The 23,328-nt window shown below is 42.9% G+C and overlaps 1 protein-coding gene and 2 non-coding genes across 3 annotated transcripts in view; 1 reads left to right on the forward strand and 2 right to left on the reverse strand.

Moving 5' to 3' along the window:
• Positions 1-20,362, reverse strand: part of ALDH1L2 (aldehyde dehydrogenase 1 family member L2) — an 84,742-nt gene extending 64,380 nt beyond the window's left edge. The window contains exons 1-4 of the mRNA XM_049783187.1: positions 20,315-20,362; positions 11,747-11,891; positions 1,868-2,102; positions 1,163-1,328 (exon numbers count right to left, since the gene is read on the reverse strand). Coding sequence (XP_049639144.1) covers positions 1,163-1,328; positions 1,868-2,102; positions 11,747-11,891; positions 20,315-20,362 — 594 coding nt within the window. The remainder of the gene's footprint in view (positions 1-1,162; positions 1,329-1,867; positions 2,103-11,746; positions 11,892-20,314) is intronic.
• LOC126023454 (U6 spliceosomal RNA) lies at positions 5,412-5,518 on the reverse strand. Its single transcript, XR_007500576.1, has one exon. It is a non-coding gene; the product is annotated as a U6 spliceosomal RNA (small nuclear RNA).
• Positions 16,982-17,101, forward strand: LOC126023286 (U6atac minor spliceosomal RNA). The gene has a single exon (XR_007500461.1). It is a non-coding gene; the product is annotated as a U6atac minor spliceosomal RNA (small nuclear RNA).
• Positions 20,363-23,328: the final 2,966 nt, after the last annotated feature.

Here is a 23,328-nt window from a genome sequence, read left to right on the forward strand (position 1 = left end):
GTTTTTCGGGCCACACCTGTTTGATGCTCAGGGATTACTCCTGGCTAAGCGCTCAGAAATTGCCCCTGGCTTGGGGGACCATATGGGACACTGGGGGATAGAACTGTGGTCCTTCCTTGGCTAGCGTTTGCAAGGCAGACACCTTACCTCTAGCACCACCTCGCCGGCCCCTCCTCTTTTTTTTAACCCTGATATAATCTGACTAAATTTTAAAATGCTGTTTCAGTCTGTCCCATAAGCTGATTACAAATAGTTTTAAAGGAAGTTAAAATGATATAGCAAAATTTTTCTATATTTTTGGCATAAATAAGGTTTGGAGATTCAATGATTAAATAAAAGTTATTTGAACAGTTTGATGATCTCACTGAAGTAGTGAGATATGTGGCCAAAACGATGGTACAGCAGGTAAGGAAGTTGCCTTGCATGTGGCTGACTGAGGCTTGATCTCCCACACCCGAGGCCCCATGGAGTAATACCCTAGGTGCAATACCAGGAGTAAGCCCTGAGCACTGCCAGGTGAGGGAGGGAGGAAAGAAAGAAAGAGTGAGGGAGGGAGGGGGGAGAGAGAGAGGGAGGGAGGGAGAAAGGAAGGAAGGAAGGAAGGAAGGAAGGAAATAAAAAAGGAAGGAAAAAAGGAAAAACAAAGAAAAAAAAAAAGAAGGAAGGAAAAAAAAGAAAGAAGAAAGAAGAAGAAAAGAAGAAGAAAGAAGAAAGAAGAGAAAGAAGAAAAGAAAGAAAGGAAAAGAAAGAAAGACAAAGAGAGAGAAAGAGAGAAAAGAAAGAAAGAAGAAAGAAAGAGAAAGAAAGAAGAGAAGAAAGAAAGAAAGAAAGAAAGAAAAGAAGAAAGAAAAAAAGAAAGAAAGAAAGAAAGAAAGAAAGAAAGAAAGAAAGAAAGAAAGAAAGAAAGAAGAAAGAAAGAAAAGAAAGAAAGAAAGAAAGAGAGAAAGGGAGGGGGAGGAGGAGGAGGAAAAAGGAGAAAAAACAGAAATACAAGAAATATTAAAGTTTGTTTGCACGCTAAGTGTTTCATACAATATATAAATGTCAAATCTAATTTTATTTTTATTTTCAGTTTTATATTTTCAATAAAATTCTCTAAAAGATTTTCCCCAAACCTTTGAAAGGTTTGCCTTATTTTTCTTGATGGTATAAATATACTGACCATGGCTTTTATTCCTTCGGGGAAAAGAAACCGATTATAAAGTGCATCCACTGTGTCATTGGGCGCCACTTCGCATGACCTCTGAAGAAGGATGGGGCCAGTATCTAAGCCATCATCAGCCCAGAAAACAGAAAAACCAGCCTTTTTATCTCCCATAATGAGAGTCCTGTGAAAAGAAGAGTTTCAATTTCAAATAGTGGTTGCCTTGATCATCACATGATGAATTGGTGATACTGGCAGAGAAGGTAGTTAAAGTGAAGCTACTATGAGACATTAGCAGTGGGAGGTGGAAGGCGTTTGTGTGTCTAAAAAGCAGTACTAAACGAGAGTGCTCTTTTAATCTTGCCTCTGCAGTCTTCTTGGTCATACATACTGATGATTTACAATCTAAGTCATCACTACAGCTTTTTTTTTTTTAATCACTCCTAGGGGTTTGCTTATAATGACAGGTTCGAATTTGCTCATCTGACCCAATTCCTACATCATATGTAATCCTATGTCATTGAGAATAAGATAATACAAGATAAAATCACCTTACCACGGTGGGTAAGGCGCTTGCCTTGCATGCGACCAATCCCAGTTCAATTTCCAGTACCATTTATTGAGCATCACTAGGAGTGATCCAAATCTTGTCACTCTCCTCCCCCAAATGAAAGATGATGGCCAAAGATAATTATCTCTGTTATCAAAACAAGAAAATCATACCAGTTGATGGCAGAGGCGCCTCTGTGCCTGGGAAGGATGGAAGGGTGGTAAATGATGGAGCCATGCTTCGGGCTGTCAATCACATCCATGGGGATGAACTGAGTGCAGAAGGGAAGCACATTGAGCTCAGCACCCACTGCCTTATAGGCCTCCAAAACTTCCTTTATGATCTTGCCCTTGACTCTCCAACGAGGGAACTTGAACACAGGTGTTCCATCTTTTTCTGCAGCTAAAGCTGAACATAAAGAAGGTGATGTTCTGTTTTTGTTTTTAAAGCCATGCTTATGTTACTATGGATTCATGTATCATGCTTTTACAGATTCACAATATTTATGTTTAACATGTAAGAAAGAAAGAATTTAGAATGTGTTCAGAATTTTATTATTATTCAGCCATTTTCCTAATGTGATTTTTTTTTGGTGGGGGGGTTTGGGCCACACCCGGTGATGCTCAGAGGTTACTCCTGGCTCTTCGTTCAAAAATCACTCCTTGCTTGGGGGACCATATGGGACACCAGGGGATCGAACTGTGGTCCATCCTAGGCTAGCGCGGGCAAGGCAGATGCCTTACTGCTTGAGCCACCACCCCAGCCCCACAATGTAATTTTAATCCAATTATTTATTTAATCCTTTTTTTTTTTTGGTTTCTGGGTCATACCTGGCAGTGCTCAGGGGCTTCTCCTGGTTCTATGCTCAGAAATCGCTCCTGGTAGGCTCTATCGGATGCTGGGATTCGAACCAACATCCTTCTGCATACAAGGCAAATGCCCTTAACTCCATGCTATCTCTGGCTCCTCCAATTTATTTTAATATTTTTCTATTTTTAACTGAAATCCAGCTACAGACATGTTTATAATCACAGTGCTTCAAAAAACACACTATTAAAACTAATAATAAAAATTTCAGTCCATTTTCCTTTTTTCTTCTCTTCTTTTTCTTCTTTCTCTTCTTCCTTCTCTTCCTCTTCTTTTTCTCCTCTTCTTTCCCTTCTTCCTCATGTCTTCTTTTTCTTCTATTCTTTTCCTTCTTCCTCTTTTTCTTCCTCCTCCTCTTCTTTTTTCTTCCTATTCTTCCTTTTTCTTTTTCTTCTTCCCCTTCTTCCTCCTCTTCTTCCTCCTCTTCCTCTTCTCACACTTTCTCCAATTCTTAATATTCTCTTCCTGAGTATCTGGGATTCCAATCATACCTATGTTCTTTCTGTTGATTTTATCAAAGACTTCTATTTTCATCTGTTCACATTTTTTGAGTAGTTTATTCATTGTCAGATTGTTTGCTTTAAGGGTTTTTTTTTCCAATTTCTTCTGCTTTATGGAGTTGTTCTGCATCTCATCCTCTGGCTCACTGACCACATTCTCAGCTGTTGTTACTTCCTTAGAAAGGCTTTCCATTGAGATTTTCATTTCATCTACTGAGTTTTTCAGACCTGTTGTTTCAGTTTAGAGTTTTCTGAGTTTTATCACTGTAGTCTGCTCAGCTTGATCTATGCTTGCTTTGAGTTCTTTGAGCATCCTCATATTAATACTCTAAACTCCTTTTTCAGGTCATCTTCATTCTCTATGCATGGTGTTGTCATGCATTGTTTCCCCATTGCAACACTTGTATAGTGGTTTTTACTATGTGCTATGCTGAGGTTCGTGGGTTAGAAGACGTGCCTGGCCGCAGAGCAGAGGCACTCTTCTGGCTCCACCTTATTGAGTGGGGCCCTTACTGGGTTTGGGCCCTGGAGATTGTGTTCAATGGCATCTTCTTGGCTGTCTTGTGCAGAAAAGCAGACAGGGAGCAAGGCAGTAATCCTTTATAATGGCTCTCCTATGCCCAAACACACAGCAGAGATCAGTGCCCACCTTATTGAGTGGGGCCCTTACCAAGTTTGGACCCTGGAGATTGTGTTCAGTGGCTGTCTTGTGCATAAGGTGGGAATGAAGACGGGAAAGTGACTCAGGGGTGTGATTCACACCTTAGCATGGCCTCCAGAATGGTGCAGACTCCAATTTCTACAAGGAAATGCCATTTTCACCAAATACATACCTTGTACATATTAAGTCTAGAGATCTACTTTCCATTCACAGCACAAAGTAAGACAGTTTTCAAATAATTCACTAAATATGCTTTTGTTTTAGTTTTAGTTTTGGGGCCACACCCGGCAGCGCACAGAGCTACTCCTGGCTCTGCACTCAGAAAGCGCCCCTGGCAAGCTCAGGGAACCATATGAGAATCAAACTCTGGTCTGTCCTGGTCTGCTGCATGCAAGGCAACCGTCTTACCGCTCTGCTGTCTCTCTAGCCTTCACTAAACTTTTTGTTTTGTTTTGTTTTGGGGCCAAACCTGGCAGTGCTCAGGGCTTACTCTTGGCCTTGTATTCAGGAATCACTCCAGCAGGGCTTAGGAGACCATGTGAGGTGAGTACCAGGGATCAAACCTGGGTCTGCTTTATGCAAGCAATCCCTTCACTAGACTTTTAATCTTAGAGTTTTAATTCTCCGCATCAGACCACCAACACTTAAGACTCCTGGGGCACTCTACAGCTCAGATGTCAATGGAGAGGAAAACTGCTAGGTGGTAGAAAAATCTTAGTGAAACTTGAGTGAAATTGTTTTTGTAAATAGAATGACTTCTGTGCTAGAGATATAGTACAGGGATCAAGACATCTGCCTTGCATGTATAAACCATATGATCTCCTGAGTACTGCCAAGAGTAACCCGTGAGTACAGAGTCAGAATTAAGCACTGAGAATAGCCAACTTTGGCTCCCCCAAAATTTAAAAAAGATTTATGGGGGGCTGGAGAGATAGCATGGAGGTAGGCATTTGCCTTGCATGCAGAAGGACAGTGGTTTGAATCCTGGCATCCCATATAGTCCCCCTAGCCTGCCAGGAGCTATTTCTGAGTGTAGAGCCAGGAGTAACCCCTGAGTGTTGCTGGGTGACCCCCCAAAAAAAGACTGATGGGAGAACCAAAGAGATAACATAGTGGGTAGAGCACTTGCCTTGCACAGGGAAAACTCAGGTTTGATCCCTATCACCACATATGGTCCCTTGAGCCTTAGAGAGAGATCCTTGAACAGAGCCAAACTTCTAGTGTAAACCAGTATAGTCCCCTCCAAAAAAAAGGTGGGGGCTGGAGAGATAGCACAGCGGTGTTTGCCTTGCAAGCAGCCGACCCAGGACCTAAGGTGGTTGGTTCAAATCCCGGCGTCCCATATGGTCCCCCATGCCTGCCAAGAGTTATTTCTGAGCAGATAGCCAGGAGTAACCCCTGAGCACTGTCAGGTGTGGCCCAAAAAGCAAAAAGGGGGGGGCGGGCAGAGAGATAGTACAGTGGTAGGACATTTGCCTTGCACGCAGGTGATCCAGGACGAATGGTGGTTCTAATCCTGGCATCCCATATGTTCCCCCATGCCTGCCAGCGGCGATTTCTGAGTGCAGAGCCAGTAGTAACCCCTGAGCACTGTTGGGTGTAACCCCAAAACCAACCCCCCAAAAAAACAAAAAAAATGCTAATCTAGTGATTAACTTCATATGCATATATGCTATTTCTTTTCTTTTTTTTAATATGGAACACTTCACGAATTTGCGTGTCATCCTTGTGCAGGGGCCATGCTAATCTTCTCTGTATTGTTCCAATTTGAGTATATGTGCTATCGAAGTGAGCACTATATGCTATTTCTTGAGCCAACTTTTTTGCAGTATTTCTTAAAAAAAAATCGTTGAATATAACATTTTTAGGAGTAGTAACAAGAAGGATAAATCTAATTAAACATCAAGCTTAATTATAGAGTCATCAAAAATCACTGTTTCCAACAATTTCTTGGATCTCACCATTGATTTATGAGAACTTAATTCATAAGTCAAGATTTCTAGTGGTTAGTTCTTATTCCTTATCCATATTATTTAGTAGATAATTATTATTTGGTAGATAGCAATGATTTGGTAGACACAGTTGTCCCAGGATGCTCTCACGAAGAGCAGGGGTCTCAAACTCGTGGCCCACGGGCCATTTGTGGCCCTCTGTACAACATTTTGTGGCCCACGGCCGGCCTTCAAATATTGCAGTATTCGCTATTATTCGCTTACCGAATAATCGCAATAAAAATCGCATTAGTAAGAAAAAATCGCATTAAACATTCGCATACCCCAAGCAGTTCCATTCGGTATATGTAAATGTTTAATGCGATTTTTCTTAATAATATGATTTTTTATTGCGCATATTCGGTAAGCAAATAATCGCAAATACTTTGCGCCTAGCGCAGACGTCATTTCCACTGCTCCTGCCCGCTGTCCCTTGCATTATTGGAGGCTAAGGAAGAGAAAGGAGAGAAGGGAGAGAAGTTTATTACAGAATTAGATTTTGTCATACCTTCATCATGACTTCATCAAAGTCTGCAGTGAAGAGAAAGACTGATGACGAGCACAGACAATTTCAGAAAAAGTGGGAGACACAGTATTTCTTTGTTGAGCACAGGGGCATCCCCACATGTCTTATTTGCTCAGAGAAAGTTGCAGTGCACAAAGAATACAACTTGAAACGCCATTATTCAACTAAACATGCTGAGGAATGTGCAAAATTTCAAGGAAATGAGAGAGCCAAGCGGGTTGCCAGTCTTAAAGAATGTCTAATGAGGCAACAAGATTTCTTCAAGAAAGCAACCAAAGAGAACGTTGCATCAGTTGAAGTTAGTTAGATGGTTAGGGAGATGATTGCTAAGGCAGGGAAACCATTCACAGGAGAGTTTGTTAAAAAAAAAAAAAATGCATGGGCCCGGAGAGATAGCACAGCTGCGTTTGCCTTGCAAGCAGCCGATCCAGGACTAAAGGTGGTTGGTTTGAATCCCGGTGTCCCATATGGTGCCCCGTGCCTGCCAGGAGCTATTTCTGAGCAAATAACCAGGAGTAACCCCTGAGCACCACCGGGTGTGGCCCAAAAACCAAAAAAAAGAAAGAAAAAAAAATGCATGTTACAGGCTGCAAGTATTGTCTGGAAAAGAAAGGTCAGTTTAGCAAAATCAGCCTTTCTGCCAACACTTTTGCAGAGCGCATTTCTGACATGTCAAGTGACATTTATCATCAACTGTGTGAGAAAGCCAAATGTTTTGATGCATACTCAGCTGCTCTTGACGAGGGCACAGATATAACAGACAATGCGCAGCTCACAATTTATGTCCGTGGTGCTGATTGCAATTTTGAATTGACAGAGGAGCTGCTCACAATAATTCCAATGCATGGCCAGACCACTGCTAATGAGATATTTCGGCATCTATGTGATGTCATTGAGAAAGCAGGTTTGCCATGGAAGAGGTTTGTTGGAATAATAACCTATGGAGCGCCATCGATGACAGGAAGGAAAAATGGACTGGTGGCACTTGTTCAAAAAAAACTTCAAGAGGAGGGTGTAGAGAAGGCCATTGCTCTTCACTGCATTATCCATCAGCAGGCCCTTTGCAGTAAATGCCTGCCCTGTGACAATGTGATGTCTGTTGTTGTGAAATGCATCAACCAAATCAGATCCAGGGGCTTAAAGCACAGGAGATTCCATGCTTTTTTAGAGGAAATGGAGTCAGAATATGGAGATGTGCTCTATTTCACCGAGGTACGTTGGCTCAGCAGGGGAAATGTCCTGAAAAGATTTTTTGAGTTGAGAGAAGTGAAAGCCTTCATGGAGAAGGATGGGAATGCTGTTTCTGAGTTGAGTGATCACAAATGGCTCATGGACTTATCTTTTCTTGTTGACATCACACATAAGCTGAATGTACTCAACAAGATGTTACAAGGCCTGGGGCAGCTTATCAGTGCTGCCTATGACAACGTGAGAGCATTCTCCACAAAACTTGTGTTATGGAAATCCCAGCTCTCTCAGACAAACCTTTGCCATTTCCCAGTATGCAAGGAACTTGTGTGCAGGCATACCATTCAGTGGTGAGAAGTATGTTGATGCTATGTTTAAGCTACAGAAGGAATTTGATCACATTTTGTAGACTTCAAGTCTACAATTTGTAGACTTCAAAAAGCACAGAGCCACTTTGCAAATTTTTGTGGACCCCTTTTCCTTTGATGTGCAAGATGCCCCTCCTGTGCTTCAAATGGAGCTCATTGACCTGCAATGCAACTCTGATCTCAAAGCCAAGTTCAGGGAGATTAGTGGAAAAGCAGACATGCATGGGCAATTTTTGAGAGAATTGCCCCCCAGCTTCCCTGAACTTTCCTGAATGTTCAAGCACACTATGTGCCTTTTTGGGAGCACATATTTGTGTGAAAAGTTATTCTCCACATTGAACTTCAATAAGTCAAAGTACAGGTCTAGACTTAATGATGATCATCTTCAAGCCATACTGAGGGTCTCAACTGCTTCCTCTCTAAAGCCAAATGTGGTTCAGATTTGTGAGAAGTGCTATCAAGTCTCTGGCAGCAAGGAATAGGCAAAAGATGCCATGTTCAGAAGAACTGTTCATGATCTTCACTCAATGTTCTATTCATGTTCAGAAGAAATAATTAAAACTGTTAATAATGACGTTTGAGGACTTTTATTTTTGTGAAATCCCTTATGCGGCCCTGCCTCACCCCGACTTTGCCTCCTGTGGCCCCCAGGTAAATTGAGTTTGAGACCCCTGACGTAGAGGGTCAGCTTTGCCATCCTTGTCTGGAACTGTGAACACGCCCTGTTTTGTGTGTGTGTGTGTGTGTGTGTGTGTGTGTGTGTGTGTGTGTGTGTGTATGTTTAAATAAGCTGAGTTGCATGGTAGGCTTATCCTGAGGAGGTTGTTGAATTAATTAAATTAATATAAGTCTTTTATGGTGCTGGATGACGGTGGGTGGATGGTGAGGCCTTTCTCGTCCAGCCAGGCACCTGCTCCTTCTTTGGACTTTTCCATAAATAGAACTTTTCTGCAAGATACACCTGTAGTTTCAAATTTCTTAATGCCATTTACCAAGCACTTTTATACTGGAACATCTTACTTCCTGCAATGTATCTTAGCTGTTAACTTTGCTGGGTATTTATGAATCCAAGAACAGTCCCCAGAATGAGAAATTACTTCCCATCCCCTTGTTCCCTTTCGGGGAAGACCTTGGTAATATTTATTTATTTATTTATTTATTTATTTATTTATTTATTTATTTATTTATTTATTTGGTTTTTGGGCCACACCTTGTGACGCTCAGGGGTTACTCCTGGCTATGCGCTCAGAAGTTGCTCCTGGCTTCTTGGGGGACCATATGGGACGCCGGGGGATCGAACCGCGGTCCGTCCTAGGCTAGCGCAGGCAAGGCAGGCACCTTACCTCCAGCGCCACCGCCCGGCCCCTGGTAATATTTATTCGCAGCAAATAATAATTCACACAGACAAGAAGGATAGGGTTTAAAAGATCGGGCAAGGAGAGCCAGAGAATCCTCCTGCAGCCAGCAGCTTTCACAGAAGGCCTCCTCTCTCCTGTCCCTCAAGCTATTTATTCCCAACTCCACAGCACCCCACCTGAAAGGGCTAGGTGGGGCAATAGTAACAGAACAATCCTAAGGAAAAACTTTTATGTACAACAATTCCAAGAATCATCTTATGGAAACTTTTTCATATGCTACAATTCCCCCCCCTTTTTTTTTGTAAAGAAACAAAAATAATTCTCGGTTGGTTTTCGCTGTTTTTCTCCCCACGCTCCGCGGAACCCGCCCGCAGCTGTCACAGGGCTGGACTGCTGCTTGACTGCTAGCCCGGACGGAGCTTTCCGCTGCTGCTGCCGCCTCTAAGCTGCCGCTGCCAAACACCGCTGCCCAGAAAGGTGGAGAGACGGCTGCCTGTTTTCAAACTTCGCTGTTTTTCTCCCCTTTTTAGATTTTTTTTTATCCCATCACCAGATTGTCCAGAAATGAATATAAACCGTGGGCTTCCCCAGGCCGCGTAGGCTCACCACATGCCTTCGCTCCGAAGAACCCCAAGCCTCGCAGGCGGTCCTAGTTGGAGCCCCGCGCACCCGCGAGCTCCTCCACCGCACCGGGGCCCGCAGGACCGGAGCTCGTGGCTGCCGCAGCAAAGAGCCATGCTCCCTGCAAATAGGTGCAGCATTCCAACACTAGCTGCTTCAAGGGCCGGAGAGGCGTCAGCGATGGAGGCAGCTGACCACTTTCTCAGCGAGATGCACCGGAAAGCTCCCTCCCTTTGGAAGCGAAGCCCAATTGAGAAGCTTATTTTTTTTTTTTTTTTTTTTTTTTGTGGTTTTTTTGGGTCACACCCGGCAGTGCTCAGGGGTTACTCCTGGCTCCATGCTCAGAAATCGCTCCTGGCAGGCACGGGGGACCATATGGGACGCTGGGATTCGAACCGATGACCTTTTGCATGAAAGGCAAACGCTTTACCTCCATGCTATCTCTCCAGCCCCAAGAGAAGCTTATTTTTTAAAACCTGCTTCATTCGAACTGTTTCGGATTATCTCTTAATCCGTTGTGTCATTTTTTTTTTTTTTTGCTGGTTTGAGTGTTTATAGTTTTCCCAATTAAGATTTTTCTCAATTACTATAATGTTTTACTTTGTATCTTAATGTAGTAACCTGTTTTCAAACTGTATTTTCTTATAGATGTTCTTGTAATTTTGTTCAGGGAAGGTTAATGAAAGAAAGTAGGATGTTCCAGTATAAAAGTGATTGGTAGGGGCCTGAGAGATAGCAATGAGGCAGGGCATTTGCCTTACATACAGAAGGAAGGTGATTTGAATCTCACCATCCCATATGGTCTCCGAGCCTGCTAGGGGCGATTTCTGAGCATAGAGCCTGGAATAACCCCTGAGTGCTACTGGGTGTGACCCAAAAAACAAACAAAAAAGTGCTTGGTAAATACATCAAGAATTTTAAACTATAGGTGTATTTTGCAGAAAAAGTTATGTTATGGAAAGGGCTGATATTTTAATTTTACACTTTGGACTTTATGCTTTGGGGATATTAGGGTTTCAGGCCTTTGTTTGGCAGAAGTCAAGAAAACAAAAGCTTGGTTCCCCCCCCCCCTTTTTTTTTGAAACAAAGAACCCGGGGATGTTACCCCTCCCTAGGCAAATGCTAATCTTACCTGATGGTCAGGCCAGCCCACATCTGGGAGGGGTCTTTGGAAGGTAACAAAGGGGTTGCCTGAGGGGTGTAAAACAAATTCAGCAGAAGTCTCCGGAGGAGAAAGCAGGATGGTGAGATGAGAGATGGTTAGCTTAGAAGCCATCCGTGGAGGTTAGGGCCTTATAATAAAGCTGCTTGTCTCTTGACTTCTACTGACTGCTTGTGGGTTATTTCCTCGCTACTACCCTGAATCCTCAGACCCACTAGGCCAAGGAAGTTACAGGAGCCCGGGCAAGCTGAGAAAGGCCTCACCACCCATCCACCATTATCCACCACCATCCAGGACTTTTATTAATTTAATTAATTATATAGAGGATTATCTTCTTTACCCTAACAGCCAGCCAGTCTTAGACATGGTTTGTTATGAGATAAATAAATTTTCTATGAATCCACACCAATTTCCGTTATTGGTCTATCCTGCCATTATTCTAAATGCACTAAATGGAGAATCACAACATTAGCTCAAGAGAAACACATGTCTGGAAATTCCTCTCATGGACCTACTTTACCTTGGTGATAACTGGGAAAGTTCTTAATACATTAGGGACCTGCCTTGTCTTGGGGGTCCATAGAGCAGGGATGATTGTATTATCTGTGTCCACCATATAAGACCACAGCGACAGAGAGACTTCAACTGGCAGAGAGCACAGGTAAAGGCCAGATGGTAGGCATGCATTCTGGGTCTTCAGGGCTCTTGGCAAAGAAGTGGAAGAAGTGAATGCAGGCAAGGTATGAGCTAACTGGATGATTAAAAGGCCAGTGCAGAGTCCTTGACTCAGTTGTCCCAGGATGCACTCACCTAGTGGGTCAGCTTTGCCATTTTTGTCTGGAACTGTGAACACACCCACAACTTGATGGCCCTTTCTGCAGAGGTTGCTGTAGACTTCCTGTCCAAAGAGACTCTGGCCAATAAGGGCCAACTTCAGCTTGTTTTGGAAATAAACCTGTGAAAAAATACAGTGAGGACCAATACAGGAGGAGTTGGGGGGCATTGGTGGTGGGAATGTTGCACAGGCGAAAGGAGCTGTTCTTTTTATGACTGTGGCCCAACTGCAAACATGTTAGTATTTTTTTTTGCTTTTTGGCCACACCCTGTGACACTCAGGGATTACTCCTGGCTATGCGCTCAGAAATCACTCCTGGCTCAGGGGACCATATGGGATGCAGGGAGATGGAACCAAGGTTCGTCCTAGATTGGCCACATGCAAGACAAATGACCTACCGTTGTGCTATCGCTCCGGCCCCAACATGTTAGTAATTCAAGTTCAAACAGTTAGAGGGCATGGAAACTAAACTTTTTCAATTATACAAGATGACTTGAGGACTTAAGATAAAGGCTGAAAGGTCTAAAAAATAAAACTTATATTTTTGTTTTGTGTTGTCTGAGAGGTCACATCAACTGTGCTCAGGTATTAAGAGGTCAGGACACTTAAGTGGGGAACATATATGGTGCCAAGGATTGAATTCAGATCAGCTGTATGCAAGGCAAGCCCTTTACCAGCTTAATAACGCTGTCTATTTGGAGCAGGGGAGATATACATGATGATGCTCAGATATCTAGCTTTGTTTTCGAAATTATTCCCAGTGGTGCTTAGGTGACCATGAGGTGCTGGGGACTGATTGCTTTTTCTGGTCCCCAACATAAAAATGTTGAGGGCTGGGGCTATAGAATTGGAGCACAAGCCCCCAAATTTGATCCCTGGCACCTCTTGGTTCCCCAACAATGAACCCAGCTAGCTATATTATTATATCTGTGTATAGGGAACAAAATAAAAGATGGCAAAGAAGCAAAGACAAATTCCATAAACTCATAGTCTATACAAAATGATGGCAATTAATTCCTTCATTTTAGTAACACCCAAGGACAGATGAGTTGATCAAGAAATTATGAGATGGGCCCAAGCAGCAGCACAGTGGTGGGGTGTTTGCCTTTCATGTGGCTGATTCAGGACGGACCTGAGTTTGATCCCTATTGTCCCATATGGTCCCCCAAGCCAGGAGCAATTTCTGAGCACATAGCCAGGAGTAACTCCTGAGTGTCCACCAGGTGTAGCCCAAAAAACAAAACAAAAAAAAAACAAAACAAAACAAAAAAAAACAAAAGAAAAGAAAAGAAATTGTGAGATATTGGGTCAGAGACATAGCACAGCAATAGGGAGTTTGCTTTGCACAATTCCCGGGTTCAATTCCCAGCATTCCACATGGTCTCTGGAACCTACCAGGAGTGATTTCTGAGCAGAGTCAGGAGTAATTGAGTACTGAATGTGTCCAAAAAACAAAAAACAAACAAACAAATAAAAAAAAGGAAAAAAGAGAAAACGTGAGATATATCTAGATATCAATAACTACATGCCTATATATCTAATATATAGACAAATTGTTTCAGATCTATAAAATTTTACAGTAGTGTTAGCCCAGTAGTATCACTGAGCCAGTAATAGCAGATTTCCCAGGAAATCTGACGGGGAAATTACATAGTAATCTAATAAACTCAGTGAGCCTAAACAGTAACACAGAAGGCTCAATTCGCACTAACCAGAGCCCAGTAAATCTTCAAACTCTGATTTTCGTAACACCATGGAAAGACATACCCGTAACAGTCATTTTAAATTGACTATGTTGATCTAAGTTTTGATAAGTCCATTTGCTTTTGTTTTGTAACAAATAATATGAAGTAAATTTGTTTGTACATGAAAGGGGCAAGCTAGGGTTGTGGGTGGGAAATTGGGGACACTCACTAGTGGAAGATTACACCACACTGGTGGGGGAATTAGTGTTTGTACACTTAATGTCTGAAACAACTGTATTATGAACAACTTGGTAAATCACAAAAATAAAATTTTTTTTGCATTTGCTCTGGCTAGAATTTTTTTTTTTTTTTTTTTTTTTGGTTTTTGGGTCACACCCAGCGGTGCTCAGGAGTTATTCCTGGCTGTCTGCTCAGAAATAGTTCCTGGCAGGCACGGGGGACCATATGGGACACCGGGATTCGAACCAACCACCTTTGGTCCTGGATCGGCTGCTTGCAAGGCAAACACCGCTGTGCTATCTCTCCGGGCCCTCTGGCTAGAATTTTTTTTTTTTTTCCCCCGGCCCGACCTGGCTAGAATTTTTATAGAAGATTCAAGCACAGAGAATTATATTAATTGATGCTTGTAATGATTTCTACTTTTTTTAAATAATATTTTTTATTTAAACAAACATGATTGTGGTTGGGTTTCAGTCATATAAGAAGACACTCCCCATTACCAAGAAAATAAAAATTTTAATTAAAAAATAAACAACAGGGTCAAAGCTGCTGCAAAACCTTACCAACTGCACTTTCTGTTCAGCCCTGGAAAATGCACTTTAATTAGCTCTTCCTTAGCTCAGAGACTCACTCAAGTTGGAGGATCTCTGCTCTCTGGAGAATGGAAGAAATTATTCTTCACCCAGAGAGTTTGGGCTGGGAAGAAAGGGTGGAAATACTAGCAAACCTGTCAAAGAAATTCTAGTAGGTGCCAGGTTTTTTTTTTTTTTTTTATATACATCTCTTCCCACAGACTGCCTGAACTCTGGGGAGACTGGCATCAAGTTGTTTTACTTTAAGAAGCAATGAAACAGCAGGGAGGTTGAGATACATAGCTCCTAAATGGCAATGGTGATTTGGAGATTCTAAACCTTGTATTGTCCCAGGGCCCATAGTATGGCTATAAACCCAACTGTGTGCTATTCAGCTGGGTCTGTCTTCCTCATCATTTAAAGTCCCAATGCAGAGGCAAAAAAATGTAGCTCACCAGGACCAAAGGTGGTTGGTTCGAATCCCGGTGTCCCATATGGTCCCCTGTGCCTGCCAGGAGCTATTTCTGAGCAGACAGCCAGGAGTAACCCCTGAGCACCGCCAGGTGTGGCCCAAAAAACCAAAAAAAAAAATGTAGCTCAGCAGTAGGAAATTTGCCTTGCATGTGAGGCCATGAGTTTGATTATCAGGACCATACTAACCAAATAACCAATTAACTGACCAACTAGTCAGTTTCCAACCAATTAGACAGCTAATTATCCATCTAATTAATGAACTAATAAGATAACTACATTACTAGTTGTCCATTCAACCAGCTAGTTGGCTAATTATGCAAATATCCAACTAACCAAACAACAAACTAAATAACCATCCAATTAACTAGCCAACCATCCAGATAACCAACCAACAATCAAGTTGCTCACAACTAGTTAAAAAACTAGCTAACCTAAACCAAGTAAAACCCTAACACATAATAATCCTATGGGCCTTTATAGCACCATATCATCTGCTATTGAACATTTTGCTCAATGACCTCATATAGAAAGCCCTTTCCCTTTCATTAAAATTACAGCAATAACACTTACAAAAACCAGCAAGGGGGCCAAAGAGATAGCACAGTGGTAGGGGTTTGCCTTGCATGCAGCCGACCCAGGTGGTTGGAATTCCGGCATCCATATGGTCTCCCGTGCCTCCCAGGAGCGATTTCTGAGCGCAGAGCCAGAAGTAACCCTTGAGCACCACAGGGTGTGACCCAAAAACAAAAAACAAACAAAATAAATCCCAGCAAGCCTGATAGGTAAATTTTAGAAAACAAAACAGTTCTATTGACCTCACTAAGGGAAAACTATTAGATTCTGACATTGCAGTAAGCCCCATACTTAGAGGTTCTGGTCTAAATGCAGTTTTGTTTGAAAAAGGTTTGAAAAAGGAGGAGGATACAATGAATCACAGACTTTTCACCTAGCAAAATGAGGTCTCATAAAATGGGTTAAATAATAGTGCCTACTGTAGCAGAAGCCTCATACCCCAAACCCAGGGAACTAGGGAGACATGGATCTGAAAGCAAACGCCGATACAGGAAATAATCCACACACATTTAAGGAGATAAAACAAGTTCAGGAACTTCCACCATAAGCTTTCTGCTCCTAGCACTAAGACCAACAAGCAAAAAGTTTAGTTCCGAAAAACCAAAATTGCAAGCAGTTTTTCCCTGAGACCAGGGAGGGGTGGGAAAGAGGTGGGGAAGGGGGGCTTTATTGGAAACCTAAAGACCACACCCAGGGGAGGAGAGTCAGATAGGATAAAGGACCAACCAAAAGATACTCAATCCAAAAGTTCTTCCATTCAATGAGTGGCAAGCTTATCCTGAATAGGATGGAAACCACAATATACCTTAATGAGATGTTATAAAGAATTAAGTAAGTTTATGAATAAATAAATATGTAGAACATCTATTGGCTGGCACACACAAGTGCCTTGCTATTTATTCACAAAAGTATTTCTTCAGGATTTAGACAAAGTGCTCAGTATATAATGCACATATTTAAAAACAAATATCCTAAAAATAATTTAGATGCCAAAAAAAAAAAAAAAAAAAAAAAAAATGGGGCCGGGTAGGTGGCGCTGGAGGTAAGGTGTCTGCCTTGCAAGCGCTAGCCAAGGAAGGACCGCGGTTCGATCCCCCGGCGTCCCATATGGTCCCCCCAAGCCAGGGGCGATTTCTGAGCACATAGCCAGGAGTAACCCCTGAGCGTCAAACGGGTGTGGCCCAAAAACCAAAAAAAAAAAAAAAAAAAAAAAAAATAATTTAGATGCCCCAAAGGAGAGCAGGCAATGAGCAATCAATGGCCTGGTGTATACAAGGTAGATAGTTAATATCTGGTTCTGAAAACCAGGAAAGGTTTCAACCTCTTGAATTGGACCACAGATAACCCAAAGGCTCAGAAACACAAAGCCACCAGCCAGACATGTCCCAAACACTAGCAAAGAAAGCTATATATAGCAGAATATTATATAAAATATAAGAGGTATAAAACCTCCACAGTGGAAAGAATTTAAGAAGCAATGTGCAAGGCAAGGTATTGGAAGACAGTGTTAAGTATAGTACATGCATTAAAAAGATCCGTCCATATCACCTAGACTAAATCATTAACAATTTCCAAGTCCATTATTTTGTTGGTGTTCGTTTTTTGGGTCACAACCAGCAGTGCTCAGGGGTTACTTCTGGCTCTGCGCTCAGAAATCACTCCTGGCGTGTTGTATGAAAGGAGAGAAGGTTAGCACTCCCCTTGACAAGGATGGAAGAGGCTTTGGCCTGCAACACACAACATATAGGCCTGCCACCTACTTTGTGGTATCTAACCAACGTTTTTGGGTTTATCTAATAAAGGCATTAAAACAGTGAAGAAAAGAAGAAAAAAAAAGAAATCGCTCCTGGCAAGCACAATGGACCATATGGAACGCTGGGAATTGAACTGGGGTTCGTCCTGTGGAGGTGGAGTGCAAGGCAAACAATCTATGGCTGTGCTATCACTCTGGCCCATCAAGTCCATTTTTCTAATTAAGAAGTATTTAATGTAAAATATTTAATTTTATCAGGGAGTATTATGATTACTTTTCTTCTTGAATTTTGATAGGTTCTGAGAGTGGTTTTATGCTTGTTTCTTTCTTCACACTGCTTTAATATCAACTCAGAAGCACTGAGTGGTTTTAAAATTTTATTTTTTTAAATCAAAGATCCGCTGTATATACAGGGAAAAGTTTCCAGTCCAGTTCTGTGAGTTTTGACAGCCTGTAGTCATGCTATTTCAAACACCATCAAGACATGGAGCACTTCTTCCCTGATCCCCAGGCTTGTTGCTGGATCATATAATAAAAAAATATGTATAACTTGGGGCTGAAGAGATAGCATAGTGGTAGGTATGCCTTGCAAGCAGCCAACCCAGGACTGACAGTGGTTTGAATCCCGGCATTCCATATGGTCCCTCATACCTGCCAGGACCGATTTCTGAGTGCAAAACCAGAAGTAACCTCTAAGCACTGCCGCTGGATGTGGCCCAACCCCCCCCCCAAATGTATAATGTACAACTTTATCAAGAAGTGCCCATCAACCCATCAACACCATTAAAAGATCTCACTCGTATCTCTCTCTCTCTCTCCACACACACACACACACACACACACACACACACACACACACACACACACACACACACACACACACACACCCAGCAGTGCTCATGAGTTATTCCTGATTTTGCTCTCAAGGATCACTTCTAGCTGGCTAGAGGAATCATATGGAATTCCGGGGATAGAACACGGGATCCACTGTGTGCCAGGCCAGTGCCATATCTATAGTACTATCACTTCAATCTCTATTTTTGTTTGGTTTTTTTTTTTTGGGTCACACCCAGCAGTGCTCAGGGGTCACTCCTGACTCTACACTCAGAAATCATTCCTGGCAGGCTCAGGGGACCATATGCCAGGATTCGAACCACCATCCTACTGCAAACGCTGTACCTCCATGCTATTTCTTTAGCCCCCTTTGATCTCTATTTTATTGTTCCCTGTTCCTTTTTTGTTTTGTTTTGTTTTTGGGCCCACCCGTGACGCTCAGGGGTTACTCCTGGCTATGCGCTCAGAAGTCGCTCCTGGCTTGGGGGACCATATGGAAAACCGGGGGATCGAACCGTGGTCCATCCAAGGCTAGAGCAAGCAAGGCAGGCACCTTACCTCTAGCGCCACCGCCCGGCCCCTCCCTGTCCCTTTTATACATACACACACACACACACACACACACACACACACACACACATATGTTTTTGGGCCACACAAGGTGATGCTCAGGGGTTACTCCTTGCTATGTGCTCAGAAATAGCTCCTGGCTTGGGCCATATGGGATGCCGGGAGATGGAATTGCGGTCCATCCTAGGCTAGCATGGGCAAGACAGATGCCTTACCACTTGTGCCACTGCTCCAGCCCCCTCCATCTCTATTTTAAATAATTCTTCAGGAACCACATCTAGAAAGTAGATTGCCATTTTCTAGGTGGGAATATAGCCCCAATTCTTCACTTAGCACATAATATCGTTCTTGAGACTTGAAGCAGAGCCTTCTTCCTAGCCATTTGAGGGCTTTACTTTTGGGCTCCTCACCTTGCCTGGTGTATCCCACATGTATGCGTGGATGTTCACATAGTACTACAAATTTTTTCTGTAAACTCCACAATTGCAAACTTTACTGTCAAGACTATCTCTTGGAGCCGGAGAGATAGCACAGTGGTAGGGTGTTTGCCTTGCATGTGATAATCCAGGACGGACTTTGGTTGGATCCCGGAGTCCCATATGGTCCCCCAAGCCAGGAGTGATTTCTGAGGGCACAGCCAGGAGCATCACCAGAAGTGGCCTCCTCACCACCCCCCCAAATACTCTCTCCTATTCTCCAAAACAACAAAGACAATCCCATGAATGGCACTCACAGGGGAAACCAATCAGGCAGGCAAAAAGGTCTCTAGGTATCCTATTAGATTTCACTGGGCCATATAGCAGGAGAATGCTAAAGAAGAATCCAAAGCAGTGTTCACAGGACCCAGCTAAAGCATTGCAAAATAAGGTCTTTTGGTCTTTTTTGTTTGGTTTAAAAGAGACGCATTCTTTCTAAAGTAACCGGCTGGGGTTTTTAGTAATTGGAATAATAAAAAAATTGTTCCATATATGCAATTTTGGTCCAGTCCTTGCTGCTCCTCAAGACTACTCTCCTCCAAGTTTTGTTTATAGATATGAACTGGCATATATTCATAGATATACGGATATGGACACAGGCATGTATGTACATATGGCTTTGTCAGACAAAATGAATAGAAAGGCGAATTCTTTTATAGCACAAACATAAACTTTTATAAAGGAGAAAGTAAACGAATTAAGGCTTTTCGTCTCTAAATAGTTTTGAGCCTGCCCAAAGGCCCCCAAAGTGCAGTGCCACATGCAACGTGTCTGTTCTTGTTCCTTTTCTTGGAATAGCTGATGCAATTCCAAGACGTGGGGCCGACTCAGGGCTGCTGACTTCTGGCGCTACAGTGGAATAATGTTCCAGGCTTGCCACTTCTGCGGTGCCTGGAAATCCTAGAAACTAATCTGCAGCTCAAGAATAACTAGCTTGCAGCCAGACTCCCCGTAGACCTTAATCTGTAGAGGCCTGGTACACCTTTTGGTGTACCAGAGCGCTCACACCTCTTGGTCGTCTTGATACAGTCCTGCACCAGGTGTTCCAGACTAGACAAACCTTGGCTCCATTCCGTCCCCAAGGATCTCAACGTGAAAAGAGAAAGGAAAGGATAGCGACCCTGTTCCCTTTCCAACTCCAGCCTGATCTGGCAAAAGCGGAGTTCAAGAAGACAATGGCTCCTTTGACAGTATCCTTCAACACCCTGCCCGGGCTAGTGCTCAATGCTCTCGTCCAGTTTCCAAAAACCGCGCAGTTTGGGCATTTAGCAAAATCTTAACGTCGCCACCCACCCCCAACGCCAACTCCGGGGACTGGAGTCCAGCCCTAGAGAGAGCTTGGACTTGTAGCCCAAGTGGGACTCACCCGGCCTGTGGAGAAGTGCCGGATACCCTGGCTGCCCCGCCGCAGCATGCTGGAAAGGAACGCGCGCGTGGGCCACGGCCTGCACCGGAGGCTTAACCTGATCGGATCCTGCAGCCTTCAAGCCCCGTTGGCTGCGATCGGGAATCGAGTCCCCGGGAGTTTTAGGGCAAGGCCCACGACCACGCCCCCTCCAGCGGGATGAGCTCTGGCAGCCAAGCCCGTGTGACTGGGCGGGGCGCGTGCAGCGCCCGCCGCTGAATGGAGTCTGGGGCCCCAAACAGGAGGTCTGCTCTTAATGGCTGCCTGCATTCCAGTCGTGGTCCAGACAAAATCGACATGCGTTGGGACCTTCTGCCGTCTATTCAAACCCTCTGCTGTGCAAAGGGAGCTTCCTTATTAATCATGGTCAGTCTGATAACCAAATCACGTCCCATAAAAGGCTCTTGAGAAGGCAATAGAAGGCATCCAGCTAAGATAGGGAGGGATGTGGAACACCTTCGCCAAATAAAGGTACTAATAGACTGATAGTAGGGTGTTATTGGAGACTATGAATGCATTTGATAAAGGACCTATCATAGAACTGATTTCCAATAAATAAACGATGCAGCAAATTGCATGATTTCATCCTTCCTTGCAGCTGCATAGTATTCCATTTCGTATTTTTGTCTGTTGCTGAGCTTCTGGGTTGATTTCACATCTTAGTTATTGTGCTGAGTTCTGCAATGAATAGTGGTGTGCATATGTCCTTTGAATGAATGATTTTGTGTCCTGGGATATATGGTATGCAGGGTCATATGGTATATATAAGTATGTATAAATGTACATGTATATGTGTATATGTATATATGGTATATATGATTTTGTGTGCTGGGTAATGTGATGTATATATTGATTTTTGGGCCACAACTGGCAGTGCTCAGGGGTAACTTCTTGCTCTGTGTTCAGGGTTCATTCCTGGCAGTGTTCAGGGGACCATATGGGATGCCAGGGATCGAACCTGAGCCAGCCACATGTATGGCAAATAGCCTCCCTGCTGTGCTATCACTCTGGCCTCTTATATTGTAGCTTTAATTTTACTTTTCTTAGAGACACTCATACTGTTTTTCATAAACGTTGAATCAAGCAACATTTCCTCTAGCAGTGTATGAGAGTTCCTCTTTGACAACATCCCTGCCAACATACTGTTTTCACTTTTTTGATGTGTGTCATTCTTTTTTAGTAATTTAATTTTAACTTTTAAATTTAAAGTAATAGTTATTTCTCTAATTCTTTGTCACCACTATTTCTCACCACTCTTTGCAGTAAGCTTCATATCATGGGCTGGTTTTTTCAGCCCTCATTTCTTTTCTTTTTGGGTTTTTTTTTTTTTTTTTTTTTTGGCTTTTGGGTCACACCCAGCAGTGCTCAGGGGTTACTCCTGGCCCCATGCTCAGAAGTCACTCCTGGCAGGCTCAGGGGACCATATGGGTTGCCGGAATTTGAACCACCGACTTTCTGCATGCAAGGCAAACTCTTTACCTCCATGCTATCTCTCTGGCCCCCCCCAGCCCTCATTTCTATTGTCTATGAGTATTATTACAATGCTATCTTTTATTTTTCTTAAATAAAAATAAAAATCTCAGATGAATGAGACTATTTTGTACCTATCTCTCTCCCTCTGATTTATTTCACTCAGCATAATAGTTTCCATGTATATCCATGTATAGGAAAATTTCATGACTTGATCTCTCCTGATGGCTGCATAATATTCCATGTGCATATGTACCACAATTTCTTTAGCCACTCATCTGTCTTCAGGCATCTGGGTTGTTTCCAGATCCTGGCTATTGTAAATAGCACTGTAATGAGTATTCTGCAATGTGCAGAAAGCATTTTTCTATTGTGTTTTTGTGTTCCTAGGGTATATCCCTAGGAGTGGTATGGCTGGATCATATGCGAGCTCAAGTTCCAATTTTTTGAGGAATTGCCATATTGTTTTTCATAAAGGCTGGACTAGATGGCATACCCTCCAGCAGTGAATGAGAGTTCCTTCCTCTCCACACCCCTGTCAGCACTGATTGTTCCTATTGCTCCTATTTTTTGTGATGTGTGCCAGTCTCTGTGGAGTGAGATGGTACCTCATTGTTCTTTTGATTTGCATCTCCCTGATGATTAGTGATATGGAGCATTTTTTCATGTATCTTTTGGCCATTTGTATTTCTTCTACCCATTTTTGATGGGGTTAGATGTTTTTTTTGTTTGTTTTTTGTTTTTGGAACACACCCGGTGGTGCTCAGGGGTCTGCCTATGTGCTCAGAAATTGTTTCTGACTTGGGTGACCATACGGGATGCCAAGGATCAAACTGCGGTTGATCCTGGGTCAGCCACATGCAAGGCAAAAAGCTCTACTGCTGTACCATCTCTCCAGCCCCTGTTTTTTTCTCATTAAGTTCTGTCCCTACTTTGTATATCTTAGATATTAGCCCCTTATCTGATGGGAATTGGGTGAATAGTTTCTCCCATTCTGTGGGTGGCTTTTGTATCCTAGTCACTGTTTCCTTTGAGGTGCAGAAGCTTCTCAGCTTAATGTAATCCCATCTGTTTATATCTGCTTCCACTTGTTTGCTTATTTTTTTTTAATTTTTATTGTGACTGAAGTTCATTACACAGAATTATTTATGGTACATAGTGTAAATGAATGAAGGGCATTCACACCACCAATGTTGTCCTCCCTCCACTCCTGTTCCCAGCATGTCTCCCATATCTCCCTCCTTTACCCCCAACCCCCAAAATACTAGTGTAACTGGTCTCCACTTTATGGCTTGTTGTAGGTTGGATATCTATTCTGTTTGGTGTTCCAGTCTGGCCATTTTTTTTATTTACATTACATGTTCAGATGACTGGTCCTGGTATCATCCTTTTCCCTCCTCAATTTATGAGACTGAATGATTCAAGTTATGCTATTTTGTTGGAGATAAAAAGGTTAAGGAGGGCCCGGAGAGATAGCACAGCGGCGTTTGCCTTGCAAGCAGCCG

This window comes from Suncus etruscus, chromosome 11, assembly GCF_024139225.1.
Source record: "Suncus etruscus isolate mSunEtr1 chromosome 11, mSunEtr1.pri.cur, whole genome shotgun sequence".
Taxonomy (NCBI): domain Eukaryota; kingdom Metazoa; phylum Chordata; class Mammalia; order Eulipotyphla; family Soricidae; genus Suncus; species Suncus etruscus.